Source organism: Ascidia mentula, chromosome 8 (genome assembly GCF_947561715.1).
Source record: "Ascidia mentula chromosome 8, kaAscMent1.1, whole genome shotgun sequence".
Taxonomy (NCBI): domain Eukaryota; kingdom Metazoa; phylum Chordata; class Ascidiacea; order Phlebobranchia; family Ascidiidae; genus Ascidia; species Ascidia mentula.
This window is the reverse complement of record NC_138573.1, coordinates 12,627,156-12,644,781: the sequence shown is the minus strand read 5'-3', so window position 1 is coordinate 12,644,781 and position 17,626 is coordinate 12,627,156. Positions and strand designations below refer to the sequence as shown.

At 37.9% G+C, this 17,626-nt stretch overlaps 2 protein-coding genes across 2 annotated transcripts in view; both read left to right on the top strand.

Moving 5' to 3' along the window:
• Positions 1 to 17,626, top strand: part of LOC145910614 (uncharacterized) — a 112,461-nt gene that overhangs the window by 55,844 nt on the left and 38,991 nt on the right. The window lies entirely within an intron of this gene.
• Positions 5,392 to 9,350, top strand: LOC145910600 (uncharacterized). Its single transcript, XM_082997786.1, has 14 exons — positions 5,392 to 5,474; positions 5,628 to 5,750; positions 6,027 to 6,095; positions 6,182 to 6,418; positions 6,520 to 6,630; positions 6,961 to 7,077; positions 7,248 to 7,319; positions 7,403 to 7,648; positions 7,727 to 7,825; positions 7,888 to 8,010; positions 8,077 to 8,181; positions 8,247 to 8,504; positions 8,565 to 8,703; positions 8,865 to 9,350. Exons 1-14 carry the CDS (start codon positions 5,417 to 5,419, stop codon positions 8,941 to 8,943), a joined length of 1,836 nt encoding a protein of 611 aa, XP_082853912.1. The 5' UTR covers positions 5,392 to 5,416; the 3' UTR covers positions 8,944 to 9,350.

The window sequence follows — 17,626 nt, the reverse complement described above, 5'->3', positions numbered from 1 at the left end:
CAAACTATTTGGACTGTGTTGTGAAACTTGTTATTTCGTAAAAGCGGGTTTGCATGCTTCACTGATTGTGCGCAAATCCCCAGTTATAGTTTCGCGTTCCTCCATTATAATCTCTGTTGAGAGTTATTCAAGTATTGGTAAGATAGATACAACAAAATAAGGCATGTTAACCGTAGTGCTAAAGCAATAAAAGTACATTTACATAATTTGAGCATCATAAAACCACCAGAATTTTTCACTTTTAAGTAAAAATAGCTTGTTTTTTGAAAAAAATTATCTTTTCTACTAGTTTCCGTAAAATTGTACACTCAACGTTTGCATGCACGGCTGACTTTACGGAAAATCTTACAGCAGGGTTCTTATTCGAGTCAAGTCACGTCGGTATGCAAGAAACACCAGTGAGACCTGGCGAGAAAAAATTAAAAAAAAGTTTCTGCGAACCAGTTGGTTTCGGAACTGAGGTCGTTTTCTGCTTGACCGACTTTACGTTAACCCCGGTTTCGCATTCCTCCAATATCACCTGAGTTTAAAAATAAATGCTTTGATCAGTTGAGACCAATAATTCAGTTTCTATGACAACGCAGTAACGTTTCATGTAATGGCATGATAGGCAGGATCGCACAACTGTGCAGGGCCTTGGCGATCACAGCTATCGTATCGAGGTGTCATGATAAAGTGGCTGATCCAAAAAATGCCTGGGCAGCAAAGCCTGTATACGTAATGTTTTTTATAACAGATTTTATATTTTATTATTTAATGAAAAACTCAAACCACTCATTTTGTCAGGTATCATGTTAATGTATGAAGTGTTTGGGTCGTGCAGTGCCGGACAATTCCAGATCAATTAGGAGGACGGTTTGACAGGCTATCGAATGTGAATGCCGTGTCGCATCGCAGAGTTTGTTTGGCTTCGATCAATTTACACAGATTAAAAGGTTTCTGGTTTTAGCACGAGGGAATTTCCGTTACTCTTTTCTGGGTTGAAAAGGCTGCTTGTTTGTCAAGTTTCGACACACCCAGTGAATGTGAAGAAAAAATGCTTTGTGTGGCTGGTGGATGAAAAGGGGCTTTGTGGGTCTTTTTCGTGAACTTATTGGATTTCGGGGCTAACTTTGAACAATCACGGCATTAGTTTTCCTTACACAGCTTCATCAAGCAGCAAAATTTACCATTATTTCGCATTGTAAAGCGACATGAAAACTGTAAAAGAGTAATTTAAACATTTATTTTTTGTCTTCAAAAAAATTTCTTTAATTCAGGTGATTTTTCTTGCTTTAATCGCTTGTTACCTTATTTGGAGGGCACCCCGTCCAATCAAGCGATTTATGAAAATTGCATTTAAAAGCAAAGGTCTTTGAGAGCCAAACATTTTAACATAAACATGTTTTACCAGTTTATGTGTTTCACAAACTATTTAAACGGTGTTACAAACCTTGTGGTTTCGTAAAAGCGGATGGATGGGTCTGCATGCTTCACTAACTTTGCGCATATCCCCAGTTATAGTTTCGGGTTCCTCCATTATAATCTCTGTTGAGAGTTATTGGAGTATTGGATAGATAGATACAACAAACGGATAGATGACTCAGGCATGTTAACCCTAGTACTAAAGCAATAAAAACACATTTACATAATTTGAGCATTTTAATCAACATTAAAACCACCAGAATTTTTCATTTTCACTGGTTTAAATAAAAAAAGCTTGTTTTCTTAAAAAAAAATATCTTTTCTACTATAGTTTCCGTTGAATAGTACACTCAACTTTTGCATGCATGATTGACTTTACGGAAAATCCCATAGCAGGGTCTTTATTCGGCCAAGTTACGTCAGTGTGCAAGAAAAACTAGTGAGACCTGGCGAGAAAAAAATATAAAATGTTGGTGCGAACCAGTTGGTTTCGAAACTGGGGTCGCTTTCTGCTTGACCGACTTTGCGTAAACCCCCGGTTTCGCATTCCTCAAAAATCACCTGAGTTTAAAAATAAATGCTTTGATGTGTTCAGACCAATAATTCCTTTTCTATAACAACACATTAATGTTTCATGCAACAGCATGATTGCCAGGATCGCCCCAATGCGCACGTCCTCAATTAGCGATCACAGCTATCGTTGATGTCAGGAAAAAAAGAGACTTATCAGGAAAATGTGGTTGATCCAGCTAGGCTGCAATGCCTGGGCTGCAAAACCTGTCATTCTAATGTTTTTCTACAACAGTTTTATGATTTTATTATCCTATGGAAAAACTCAAACCACTTCTTGTGTCAGGAAAATTCTGGTTTTATCACGAGGAAATTTCCCTTGATATTTTTGGGGTTGAAAAAATGGTTTGTTTGTCAAGTTTCTACACACCCAGTCGATCGTGCAAAAAGGGCTTTGTGGTTGGTGGAAGAAATAGGGTTTTGTCACGCAAGCTGGGTGCAGTGGAACATTGTAGAAAGATTGGAATGTTAAATTGGTTGGGACGTTGCAGAACAAAATACTGACATCAGCACCTGTTTACAATGTCCAAGACATCGTTATTTTTTACTTGAGCGCTTCTGTGAACGTTTCGCGAATTAAAAACCTTTTGTATTACACCTGTATCATTTTGACATGGAAATTCTAGGTTATGTACAACCAACACTCCGGGCAACCAACACTCACAAAATTCTAGGGTGTGTACAACCAACACTCCGTGCAATCAACACTCACAAAATTCTAGGTTTTGTACAACCAACACTCCGTGCAATCAACATTCACAAAATTCTAGGTTGTGTACAACCAACACTCAGTGCTTAACAACCGGTGTGCGGTGAGAGAAAGTCGGTTTACCGCGGTGTGAATGTAACAATACATTGACTACTTCTTCTTTGACGTATAAGTCTTACATATTGGGTTAGGGTGTGCCGCCGAAGTTTCAAGATTTATAAGTGTGACGTCATTACAAAAGGTTACGAACACTGTCTCACTTTACGTAGTAGGTGAAAATTGTCCTGTTTAAAATGTTACATTATAAAGCGGAGTTTCATTCTTGTTATTCAGCATTCCAATCTTTCTACAACCTTCCATGTTTTCTGGGCGAATGTCACGAAAAAATCTTATCAAAGATTTTGCGTAAAGTCAGTCATGCATGGAAACGTGGCATAAGGATTTTATTTTGAACTGTTATATTTAAAAGTCGGATATTTTGAATATGGCAGGAATAATATTCTCCGTAACGTGCAATATGCCTTTTTCCTTACGTGTTCATCCCTTTTTAAAAGTGCTGTTCGCGTGGGAATTAACATTCTATTTAAAGCACTCGAAATGAAAGCTGAAACCGCTTTGTGGGTATTTTTTTTTCAAGAAAATTTTTTCGATTCAGGTAATTATTCTCGCTTCGTTCCCTTGGTACCTTATTTGGAGGGCACCAATCAAGCGTTCAATCAAGCGATTATGAAAGTTGCATTCAAAAGCTATGTCTATGAGAGCCAAACATTGTAACACAAACATGTTTTACCCGTTTATGTGTTTCACAAACTGTTTGAACAGTGTTGTCAACCTTTTGGTTTCGTAAAAGCGGGTGGATGGGTATGCATGCTTCACTAACTTTGCGCAAATCCCCAGTTATAGTTTCGGGTTCCTCCATTACAAACTGTGTTGAGAGTTGTTCGAGTATTGGATAGATAGATACAACAAACGGAAAGATGAACAAGGCATGTTAACCCTAGTACTAAAGCAATAAAACGACATTTACATCATTTGAGCATTTTAATCAACATTAAAACCACCAGAATTTTTTACTTTCACTGGTTTAAGTAAAAATAGCTTGTTTTTTTGAAAGAAATATCTTTTCTACTAGTTTCCATGAAATTGTAGACTCAACGTTTGCATTCATGACTGACTTTACGGAAAATCCTACAGCAGGGTTCTTATTTGAGCCAAGTCACGTGTGCAAGAAACACTTGTGAGACCTGGCGAGAAAAATTTTAAAAAATGTTGCTGCGAACCAGATAGTTATAAAACTAAGGTCGCTTTATGCTTGACTGACTTTACGTAAGCCCCTGGTTTCGCATTCCTCCAACATCACCTGAATTTAGAAAAAACGCTTTGATCTGTTCAGACCAGTAATTCATTTTCTGTAACAACGCAGTAATGTTTCATGCAATGGCATGATTGGTAGGATTGGCAGGATCGCCCACTGCGCAGGTCTTTACTTGGCGATCACAGTTATCGTATCGAGATGTCAGTAAACAAGAGACTTGTCAGGGATAAGTGGCTGATCCAGCTAGTCAAGGTTTTTTGTCAAGGTTCAACGGACCCTGTGATTCGTTTAGAAAAAATGCTTTGGGTCGTTGGTGGAGAAATGGAGATTAGTCACGCAAGCTGGGTTCAGTGGAAGATTGTAGAAAGATTGGAACGTTAAATTGGTTGACACGTTGCACAACACAATCACTCACATCACAACCTGTTTGCAATGTCCAAGACATCGTTTTTTTTTACTTGAACGCTTCTGTAAACGTTTCGCAAATTAAAAACCTTTTGTATTACAGCTGTATCATTTGGACATGAAAATTCTAGGTTTTGTACAACAAACACTCAGCGCTTAACAACCGGTGTGCCGTTATAGAAAGTCGGTTTACCGGAAAAATATGTCTTTTCTACTAGGTTCCGTAAAATTGTACACTCAACGTTTGCATGCACGACTGACTTTACGGAAAATCCCAGAGCAGGGATTTTATTCGAGCCAAGTCACGTCGGTATGCAAGAAACACCAGTGAGACCTGGAGGGAAAAAAATTAAAAAAAGTTTCTGCGAACCAGTTGGTTTCGAAACTTGGGTCGCTTTATGCTTGACCGACTTTACGTAAACCCCCGGTTTCGCATTCCTCTAAAATCACCTGAGTTTAAAAATAAATGCTTTGATCAGTTGAGACCAATAATTCATTTTCTATAACAATGCAGTAACGTTTCATGCAATGACACAATTGGCAGGATCGCCCCACTGTGCAGGGCCTTGGCGTTCACAGCTATCGTATCGAGATGTCAGGATAGAGTGGCTGATCCAATAAGGCTGCAATGCCTGGGCAGCAAACCTGTAAACCTAATGTTTTCTGAAACTCAAACCACTCATTTTGTCAGGTATCATGTTGTATGAAGTGTTTGGGTCGTGCAGTGGCGGACAATTCCAGATCAATTACGAGGACAGGCTGGCAGGCTATCTACAGTAAATACCGTGTCGCATCGCAGAGTTTGTTTGGCTTCGATCAATGTACACAGAATAAAAGGTTTCTGGTTTTAGCACGAGGGAATTTCCGTCACTCTTTTCTGGGTTGAAAAGGCTGGTTGTTTGTCAAGTTTCGACACACCCAGTGAATGTGAAGAAAAAATGCTTTGTGTGGCTGGTGGATGAAAAGGGGCTTTGTGACGCAAGATGTGTTCAGTGTCAGATTATTCTGCCAACATGATGTTGTCCCATCTGGTGTTCGTGTTGGTTGTTGTAATATGCGTCCAATGTCAAGGTGGGTACAAATATTCATGTTACATTTGGAATTTTTTGATCACTAACTTGCAATAAGTATAATATGTTGAAATTTTTGATAAAATATCAAGATTTTGTCTCGTTTTCTTCGGAAATCAGTATTTTATAGTCGGTAACTACGTGATGATTTCAGGTGTTGATGAATGCACTGATGGGACTCACGCATGTCACGTTGAGGCAAATTGCACAAACACAAGTGGGGGATACACTTGTAAGTGCAAAGACTGGTTTGTTGGCGACGGTTTCGACTGCAAAGGTTTGTGCTTTTACTGGAAATAGCAGTTCAATCCAATGACTTTTCCTTGTTTTATAAATTCACAAAAATATAATAATAACCGCTAATATATAGTATCAATATACAGCAGAGCAACATATAGCAGAACGTGATTAATTTGTCTGATTGCATTGTAACGAGAACATTGTTTTTATTCCAAGTCTTAGTAAATTTCTTTACCATCTCATTAGCTTCGTTAAAATTTACCCGCACCTAACTTAATTAAATCTATTTTTTTCTGTTTACATCAATGTTCAGGATACTGCAATAGTTCCTGCCCTGGTCGTTGTGCTGAAGGTTTGAACGGTTACACCTGTTTTACAAGTGGTAAGTATAACGTACTGTTGTTCTGTAAAAAGGAGAAAACAGAAATTAATATTTCTTTTCATACTGGTCACGTTTTTTGTCCACAGGTCAACCAGTTATTCACAATATCAAGGTTTTGTGGAAAACCCACAACAGTCTGTTTATTGGATGGAATGCCAGCAACGCGAACACAGCGGGTGCTTCAACCACCGGCACAAGATATTACTATTCAGGAACGAGGCAGATGGGTTTCCTTTACTTGCAGCCAGATACCGAGTACAACATAACAGTTGTAGCTCGGAACTTCATTTCCACATCTACTCAAGTTTTAAGAGTCAGAACTCGTAAGTTCGATTACTCACCTCACGACCAGCTTCTGAGTTTTGCATGTTTTAGTTGTTTTATGATAAATATGCGAAGATGTTAAAACCGCGTGCTTTTACAGTTTCGGAACCAGCAATTCCAACCCTTCCATCTCCAACAACGTCAGGATGTGTGAACTCTCCGCCACTAAGTTGCTGTTCTGGATTCACAAGTGACGGAATTAATTGCAATGGCAAGTTTCCCGTTCTTGTAAATTGGACCGAATTTTGCATTTGACTTCTGTTAGTTTCAACATGTGTCATAAAAATGTTTTTCATGTCGAGATAACATTGCAAACTATACTTTATTTTTTGTGTATAAATAACACATTAAATTTGGAACTCTGAAGAAAATTTTTGCCCCCAGCAGTATACTGCATCGGGTCTGTGTAATATATTTTTGCCACATGCAGCTGTCTACAAACGATATGGGAGTTTACACGATTATAAATAAAATTTGAAAGTACAGGCCGTGTAAATGTGTTAAAACAACCGGTTTGACAAACTATCATATTTTTTACCAGATATTAACGAGTGCGCAGGTAATCCATGTGATTCGAACGCAGCATGCACAAACACACTTGGAAGTTACAATTGTATTTGCAACAATTGTTATGTTGGGGATGGAAACGTTTGCACTCGTAAGTGATGTCATTTGTGAATCAAAAACCGTTACTTTCGATTGCAAAAATTGCTGCTAATATGGCGAGATTAAGAATTAAATGACTTTTCTTTTTCTTACCTTAATTATGGAATAAATGACATTTTTAATTATTTATTTCACAATATTCCATCGTGTAAACAATCATAGGGCATTGTGGAGGAACAGAATGTTATTCAAGAGGAGAATGTGATACATATTCCCTTTGGTCTGACACGTTTGGTAAGTCCACTGTGGATCGGAGTTTGCATTTTTGCAGATTTGCTATCATAAATTACTTCTACAGTTCAATTTATTTTTAATAGTTGAATTACCTTCTATTGGAAACTTATCAATAACTTGGAAATCTGGTACCGGCCTCAGTTTTTCATGGACAAGCAACAAAGTTGCATATAGAAGTGCATTTCTGTCTGGTGATGGAGTTTCCTATGATCAACACATTCCAAACAAAGCAGCGTTTTCGTTTCTGAAGCCATCAACAAATTATAATCTAACTGTAGTTGTCTATAACCACCTTGGAACTGCATCTGCGAGCATTTTAGCTCAAACTGGTAAAGTAACTCATTTTCTCCTTTCATCTCAAAACAAAAACTTTAAATTTAGTTTTTATGTTGGCAACTGTATTGCAGAACCTGAAATGCCGATTGACCCAACTTTGTCGCCAAGCACACCAAATCCTGCTCACGGTTGTGGAGCTGGCTTTGCGCTCTTAGGAGGATCTTGTATAGGTTATAATAATTAAATTTGTCATGAATTAATATTTAGTCAAATAAGTAAAACTTTATTGCAGATATTGATGAATGTTCTTACGGTTTGCACAACTGCCACAATGAGGCGATATGTACGAACACAATGGGCAGTTTCACATGTTCTTGTAAGTTGGGATACTTTGGCGATGGAATCTTTTGTGTGGGTAAGTTAAGTTTATGGCAAGTTACAATAACCCAACAAGTCCTACCAAACACTACAAAATTTGCAGGAAAATGTGATTCAACTACTTATTCAGTTTGTGGAACCCGTGGTATCTGCGATAAAAATTATTATGGATTAAGTTGTTACTGTGGTTACAGCACCGAGTGTTATGGTAAGTTGTTGATAAAAAGTTAGATTTAAACAATAAACTCTGTTCTAAAAATTAACCACACACAGGAAACAGTGATGTCACAATTATTCCACAAAATGTTGGACTTCATTTCGTCATCGTCAAGTGGGAAAGATTGGTTCCAGCTTATGAACTATTTTATTATGACGTGACGTTGATTGAAGGAACAAGTGTAATTACAAAGTACAGCAGACTTCACAACAGAGAAGCAGCTTTTGCTAATCTTAACCCAACTTCTGTTTATACCATCATGGTCAAACCCACGTTCTCAACAAGCACATCAACTAACTTCACTTTTACCACAGGTAAGCGTTACTGAGTGATGCGAACGTGACACAAGTGTTTCAAATACTTTTGCTTTACAGAAGGTCTCTTAGCCAGCACTACCACAATGTTTTCCACTCCAACTATGACTTCGACCACACCGAGCTCTTCCACTGTCGAGCCACCGATAACGACCACTTTTGAACCTCCTTCCGGCTGCAACGTTTTGCCCAGTCATAGGTGACCTTTATTGCAAGCAACTCAAACAAACGTACATTATTTTGGGATCATAGCAAAATGAACAAATGCCAAATTTATGTCGTACATCCAGGATTTCGAATTTTTAGCATATCTTTCATATTTTCTTAAAATAGAATCTATTTATGAAAAATTTCACACAGAGAATATCGCGAGTTGTTGGAAGATTGGAAAGCTGAATATAAAAAATGGAAAGATGACAGGGAGGCGTGTAAACCCTGACCCCACCAAGACGGAGACAGAAATTCTATGTACATATATTGTAACCGAAATTTGCAACATGCTATCTTGTTTACGTTTCATGTATCCACAATATGTTTGAGTCATTTCAGTTGTCACATTAAAAACCAAGTTTTCGCAAAAGAAACTTGAAATTTTACCATAACACACTCGTTGAATTTTAACACATTAATCCTTACAATATACTGTACAGTCGAGAGGACGCTGCTGGTAACGTGTGTATAAACTTAAGCAATGAAATAAACAAGGCATGTGTAAGATGTTTGTGATCCAATAAATATGAGCCAGAGAAAGAACATTACTTTGTATACAGCTGTGCTGAAGCAATAAATCCGTTTCAAAACTGCTGCTAATGTACCTAGTGCTTTCAAGCAGACAATTAAATTTTAATATCATCCAACTTGCATGTGAAGCTTGCATGAGAAGTAATTATCTGTCAATAAATGCTGCTCTTTAATTCTTGTCTTCTGACAAGCTTGGTCATCATTTTTGTATTACTGGAAGAAAACTTAAACGCATAATCTAATGCAAAAGAGAACGTATAGGCTACGTTTTAATTAAAAAACTTCACAAAACAATTCACGGGCATCTTTACAATGTCGCCTGCCTGTAGGTGGGTATCACAGCTCACAGTTCAAATATATTCTTATAAAATTCTCATAAAATTGCCAAGGTGCACTATAAAACAGGCCAAAAACCAATAAAATTCTTCAACAGAATTTTGCATGTTGTTTACATTCATCATGTTTTGGTTGAACAAATTATGCTTCAGGAAATACATTAGGTTCTCACTTTCTAAATGTAAACATCAGGCAAAGAAATTTCTTGGAAAACAGCACTCAGAATAGGGTTTCGCAACAACGACTGTTAGGGTAAGTAAGGGTAACAAGGTCTGCAAACCTGTAGAGGAAAGCAATGTCAATGGGCAAAAAATCAATTTGTAATTACCCAATCATTGTGAATGCCGAAGCACGTGATTGGACTGGCAAAATCAGTAATGGGTAACTGGGTCTGCATTCGCCACCTGATTGGCGAAACATTTTCCAGTTACGTCATATATACTTGGTTCTCAGTATTAACAAAAACAGCTAATAGTAAAAAAATCCTTCTAAAAATATGGCAATTGCAATTTGCTGTCGAAGCAGTTCAACGATTGTAATAAAGTGAAAAATATTTTTATTACTCGTTTAGCAGGTCATTCAACTTCTAATATGGCTCTATGTGACGGTAAGCTCATTGCAAACAAAACACATTTTACACTATTGCGTGTACTGTAGGGTTTTGTAAGTTTACTGAAATGGTTTTGTTTTCAAGTGAATTTAAGAACTAAAATAATCGCTATCAAGTTACGTGTCGTGGATTCTATGGTTTGTTTCAGTTAAAGCTAAAGTGTGTATTTGGCTTTTTAAATGCTAAAGGTTTCCGACCTGGGGTTCACTTTATTGTCTGGATGTCTGATTACGGTTGTAGATTGCTAGTACGTAAATGTGAAGGTCGCGTTTCCTTGAGTTGATTTTGGATAATTTGAGCAAACAAAAGTGTTTCCTCGTGACTGAAAATGATAAATAATCCCAAGTCGTCTGTCTGTTTCAAGTTTTACGACATATATATTTCGCCTGTCTGTGCAGGCATCATCAGTGTCGCTAAAAAACAACACAACAATGGAGTTAACCAACTCGTGACTGAGTACGAAATTGAGAGAAGAAGAAAAACTAACGAATAAGATTGCTTGCAAGATTCTGCTACACTGTTAGTGAAGTGTTGTATCACCACCTTTGTATATTTTATTCCATGTGCTATCTCGTAAGATTTCAGGGATATATAATAAAACTGTAGCTACTCCACTTTACAAGCAGTTCCAATAAAAATATGTCCTCCTTGTCTTTGCATGGAATCACAATGATAATGCAACATTCTGGAGCAAAACGATTGTTAAGAAACTAACTAACTTGTTTCAGAAGCGCATTACGCATTAAATTCACAATTAATTCGCAAACTGTAAAGCGACATGAAAACTGTAAAAGAGTAATTTGTACATTTGTTTTGTGTCTTTGAGGAAATTTCAGGTGATTCTTCTGGATTCGTTCGCTTGGTGATTTATTTGGAGGGCATCCATTGAATTAATTAATTTATGAAATTTACTTTCAAAAGCAAGGCCTATAAGAGCGTGGGGTCTTGAATGACTTTACGCAAATCCTCATTTACAATTTCGTATTTGTCCTTTACGATATATGTTGAGAGTTGTTCTTGAGATTGGAAAGAAAAATACAAAAATGGGAAGACGGCTCATTCCAACCCTTATACTACAAAAGCAATGAAAATATATGTACATACATGTAAATTTATATAATTTGAGCATTTTAGTGAACATTAAGAAATGTTGGAAGGAGCGACCAAGCACGAAATACTTGATCACCACAATGTGGAAGTCGTCGCATGGCAATTTAACTGGAAAAATCGTCACCAGTCACCAAGCTGCACTGATGAAATCTGATGAGAAAAAACATTCCGTTAATAGTTGCCTCGACCCTAATGGTTTGGAAACGGGGTCGCTTTCTGCTTGACTGTGTTTACGTAAACCCACAGTTTCGCATTCCTCCAATATCATCAGAGTTTAAAAGTTAACGCTTGTTCAAACCAATAATTCAGTTTCTATATCAACACAGTAATGTTTCATGCAATGGCATAATTAGCAGAATCGCCCCACTGAGCAGGTCCTTGGCGATCACAGCACATGCGTGTTGCAACAGTATCGAGATGTCAGGAATAAGAGGCTGATCCAGCAAGGCTGCAATCCCTGCCTGGGCTGCAAAGCCTGTAAACCTAATGTTTTCTATAACAGATTATTAAATAGAAAAGCTCAAACCACTCATTGTGTCAGGTATTATGTAAATGTATAAAATGTTTGGGTCGTGCAGTGCTGGATAATTCCGCATCTATTACAAACGAAGACAGTCTGACAGGCTTTGGAAACTACATATCGTGTCGCACCGCACAGTTGGTTTTGCTTCGATCAATGTACGCATATAAAACGTTTTTGGTATTATCACGTTGAGGCAAATTGCATAAACACAAGTGAGGGTTACACTTGTAAGTGCAAAGACTGGTTTGTAGGCGACGGTTTCAACTGCCAAGGTTTGTGCTTTTAGTTGAAATAGCTGCTCAATCTTGTTTTCAATTGATAACCATATTATATTAACCGCGAATATATAGCATCAATAAAGAGACCAAAATAAAACGTGATTCATTTGTTTAATTGCATCGTAACCAGAACATATGTTTTAATCAACAAGAAGTCTGGATAAATTTGTTTACCATCTCATTAGCTTCGCAAACCAAAAAATTGAAAATATACCCGCAACTTCCTTAATTAAATCTATTTTTTTCGGTTTACATCGATGTTCAGAATACTGCAATAATTCTTGCCCTGGTCGATGTGCTGAAGGTTTAAACGGTTACACCTGTTTTACAAGTGGTAAGTATAACGTACTGTTGTTCTGTAAAAGGAGAAAACAGAAATTAATATTTCTTTTCATACTGGTCACGTTTTTTGTCCACAGGTCAACCAGTTATTCACGATCCTAAGGTTTTGTGGCGAACCCACAACAGTCTGTTTATTGGATGGAATGCAAGCAACGCAAACACTGCAGATGCTTCAATCACCAACACAAGAGATTATAATTTTGGAACGAGTCAGATTGGTTTCCTTTACTTGCAGCCTGATACCGAGTACAACATAACAGTTACAGCTCGGAACTTCATTTCCACATCCACTCAAGTTATTAAAGTCAGAACTCGTAAGTTTGATTACTTTTTCACGACCAGCTTCTGAGTGTTTTTTTTTATCTTTTGTTTGTTTTATGATAAATATGCAAAGATAAGGTTATAGTCGCATGCTTTTACAGTTTCTGAACCAACAATTCCAACCCTTCCATCTCCAACAACGTCAGGATGTGTGACCTCTCCGCCACTAAGTTGCTGTTCTGGATACACAAGTGACGGATTCAATTGTATCGGCAAGTTCCCCGTTCTTGTAAATGTTACCGAATTTTGCATTATGAATAAAATTTACAACTACAAGCCAAGTTTATGTGTAAAGACAACATTGTCAAACCAAATAAGTTCTTTCATCAGATATTAATGAGTGCCAAGGTGATCCATATGATTCGAACGCAGCATGCACGAACACAGCAGGAAGTTACAACTGTATTTGCAACAATTGTTACATTGGGAATGGAAAAGTCTGCACTCGTGAGTGATTTTTCTTGTGAATCCAAAACCGTTACTTTCGATTGCAAAAATTGCAGCCAATATGGCGATATAAGGTTAGGTTGAAACTTCTCAAATCTTTAATCAAGTACCGAGTGTTATGGTAAGTTGTTGATAAAAAGTGAGATTTAAACAAATTCTTGTCTAAAAAATTAACCACAGGAGACACTGATGTCACAATTACACCGGAAACAGTGGGACCTCATTTTGTCATTATCAAGTGGGAAAGATTGGTTCCAGCTTATGTAATGTTTTTTTATGACGTGACGTTGATTGAAGGAACAAGTGTAATTACAAAGTACAGCAGACTTCACAACAGGGAATCAGCGTTTGCTAATCTTAACCCAACCTCTGTTTATACCATCATGGTCAAACCCACGTTCTCAACAAACTCATCTACTAACTTCATTTTTTCCACAGGTAAGCGTTACTCAGCGATCGAAAAGTAAACCTAATGTATCAAATACTTTTGCTTTACCGAAGGTCTCTTAGCCAGCACTACCACAATGTTTTCCACTCCAACTATAACTTCGACCACACCGAGTTCTACCACTCCAACTATGACTTCGACCACACCGATTTCTTCAACTCCAGCTACGACTTCGACCACACCGATTTCTTCCACTTTCGAGCCACCAATGACGACCACTTCTGAATCTCCTTCCAACTACAAAGTTTTTACTTTGTTTGTCACCTTTTTTAGTGTCTTTTTGCAAATTATGTTTCGGGCACTTACAGTTGTACCTGCTTAAAATATGGCAAAGGTTTTTCGCATTTTGGTGTATGTAACATACCCAGAGAAACCAACATTTGTATTGCGTAATGTTTTGTGTGTAGCATTTCACAAGTATTGCATAATCTATTTCGTTTGTAGTGTCGAACAAGCATTTGCAAGCCCCGTTACCAGATGCATCGAATGTTTTGCAACTCCCCACCCAAGTGTAAACAAACCCTCATAATGTGACCGAAATGATTTATCCATCGAATATTCTCGAGTAAAGTGATTCATTCAACATCCTGTTTACCACATAAAATGTTCTCTTATGCTTATGTCACACCACACTTTTGTTCTTATGTAATATTCATGTATTATATTACCCTAAGTGATGTATAGCGGCACGTGACGAAACCAACCAATAAGCTTCCGAATGTCCAAGTATAAATTGTCATGTGCGGCTGTTAATTGGGCTTTTTACATTCGACTCGATTCCACTCTACTCGGAATCATCGTTTTATCTTTGATCTTCTATTCGGTGACAAGACACTGCTATTATTACTGAAACTCTACAAGCTATTCGCCCGCTTGGGATTTATTCCCACAGCTTGATAATAAATTGTTTATTCGGATTCAACGGTTTTCTGGTGAGGAAGGTGTAACCCTTACAGAGTTAATGGAATTTGCAAAATAATGTCTAACTTTGTTATCATATTTCTGTTTCGTAGTCTGCTTTTGGAAAACGGGCTTTTCTTATTTTAAGAAACAAATATTTTCTTTACTCGTTTAGTTCAGCAAACCATGCAACTTCTAATACGGCCCCATGTGACGCAAGCTCAAGTTCAAGGAAGCCATCACCCAAAATCGATCCAAAGGTAGATCGAAAATCTTAATCTCAACGAGCGATCTTGAGTTGTAAATTCTTCTTGCTGCTGTACGGTCATGACTTTGTAAAAAGCTGTTGCTGAGCTGTAAGGATCCCTGACCCAGTCGAAGCGTTCGGTGGTAACAGAAGGGTAATCAAAAGATAATTTCTCCTCAAGAATTTTCAAGTGTTTTTCTATGTTCTCGTATAGATCAGCAGTGTTCACATTTCTTTATCATTTTGGGGTAAGTGGGAACATAACAAGACTGTTTTTTTCACATGTCGTTGCCAAAGCTGCGCCTTTGAACGAAATATATTTATTTTCTCTGTGCTGGTGAGGAGATTTTCATTTCAGCCTTGCATGCGTGTGTTTAGTTCATTTAAATGTTGGAATATGTCAGCCATGTATGCTAACTTTGCACACCAATCATCGCATTCCAGCAGTTTTGCCTCATCAAAGCCTTCATCAATAAAAATATCTCCTGACTTCCGTGTGAAGCTGTAAAGTTGTGTATTCTGCTCTAATTTCTTCACATAAAGCTGCAAATATGCGACTTTCTAGTGGTCTTGTTTTGACAAAATTAACTATCCTCACAACAGCGCCAAGCACAGAAGCTAGATCTGCTGCCAAAGTTTTTGCAACCAAGGCTTCTCGGTGCACAAAACCTTTGTGACGCCCGACCATGGCTGCTGCTCCATCTGCACAAATACTTTTACAGTTTTTCCATTCAAGTCCTCCATGTTCAAAATAATTTGAAGTAACACGAAATATTTCTTCCCCTGTTGTGTTCTCAGGCAGTCTCTTGCAAAACAAAAAGTCTTCTCTAATAGAATCTTCATCCACAAAACGTACGTTTGCCAAGAGTTGAGCATGTGCACTGATGTCTGTCGACTCATCTACTTGTAATGAAAATTTTCAGCTAATACGTACAGTTTCCAAAACAAGTTTTTCGATGTCCACAGACATGTCTTCGATACATCTTGCAATTGTATTGTCTGAGAGGGGGACTTTAGCTACTTCCTTAACTGCACCAGGACCAAGCATCTCATTTACAATAATCTTGCAAGCCGATAATATGTATTTCTCTGCTGCAGTATGTGGCTGCTTGACTTAGCTGTATGTTTTCCACAAATTATTTGAACTGTCTTGTGAACCAGGTGGTTATATAAAAGTGGAGCCTGGGGTCTTCATGCTTGAGTGACTTTGCGTAAATCCTCATTTACATTTTCGTATTTGTCTTTTATTATCTATGTGAAGAGTTGTTCTTGAGATTGGAATGATAAATACAAAAATGGGAAGACGACTTATTCCAACCCTTATACTACTAAAGCAATGAAAGAATATATACATACATGTACGTTTATATAATTTGAGCCTTTTTGGGACATTAAGAAATGTTGGAAGGAGCAACCAAGCACGGAATACTTGTTCACCACAATGTGGAAGTCGTCGCCTGGCAATTTAGCTGGAAAGATCGTCACCAGTCACCGAGCTGCACTGATGAAATCTGATGGGAAAAAAACACTCAGCAAAAAGTCGTTGCGAACCAGATGGTTTCGAAACTGGGGTCATATTCTGCATGACTGAGTTTACGTTAACCCACATTGGCTGGATCGCCCCACTGCGCAGGTCCTTACTTGGCGATCACAGCTATCGTATCGAGATGTCAGGTATAAGAGGCTGATCCAGCAAGGCTGCAATGCCCGGACTTCAAAGCCTGTAAACCCAATGTTTTCTTTAACAGTTTGTTAATTTTAATTTCTGATGGAAATGATCAACCACTCATTGTGTCAGGTAACATGTAAATGTATAAAATGTTTGGGTCGTGCAGTGACGGACAATTTCGGATCTATTGCAAAGGAAGACAGTCTCACAGGCTATCGATGTCGCACCGCACAGTTTGTTTAGCATCGATCAATCGTTTTTGGTTATATCGCGAGAGGATATCCTTTACTAATTTCCCTGTCAAGTTTTGAAGAAAAACTTGATCGTTGGTGGAAAAAAAGGAGTTTTGACATGTAAGCTGGGTTCAGTGTCTGAATATTCTGCAAAAATGATGTTGTCCTATCTGGTGTTCGTGTTGGTTGTTGTAACATGCATCCAATGTCAAGGTGGGTACAAATATTTATGTTACATTTAGAATATTTTGAGTACTTATTTACAACAAGTATAATATGTTAAAATTTTAGGTCAAAGAGTGAAATTTTGTCTCGTTTTTTTTGGAAAGGCAGTATTTCATAGTCGGTAACTACGTGATGTTTTCAGGTGTTGATGAATGCGCTCTTGGGACTCACGCATGTCACGTTGAGGCAAATTGCATAAACACAAGTGGGGGATACACTTGTAAGTGCAAAGACTGGTTTGTAGGTGACGGCTTCAACTGCCAAGGTTTGTGTGTTTAGTTGAAATATTATATTAACCGCTAATATATATATCAATATATAGCAGAGCTCAGAACAAAACGTGATTCATTTGTCTGATTGCATCGTCATCAGAAATTTTGCATCCTTTTTAATCAATAAGAAGTCTAAATGTTCTCCTATGCTTATGTCACACCACACCTGTTACGACGCACACTCGGGCAGCGCTTGCTAAACTGCCAGTGCCACGTACAGTTTATTCCAGAGTCAAATACGCGCGTCACGAAAAATAACGCGGTTTTCTGCAACACAAATCCAACATGACTTACCAACGAAACAGCGCCACGCAGCTAAACAACAAAACTCACCGAACTGTGGCGTAAAGCAAGCCTTATTAACTTCTTCTTACAAATTCAATCAACATTACCTATGTTTAACCGCCTCAATCAAAAAGA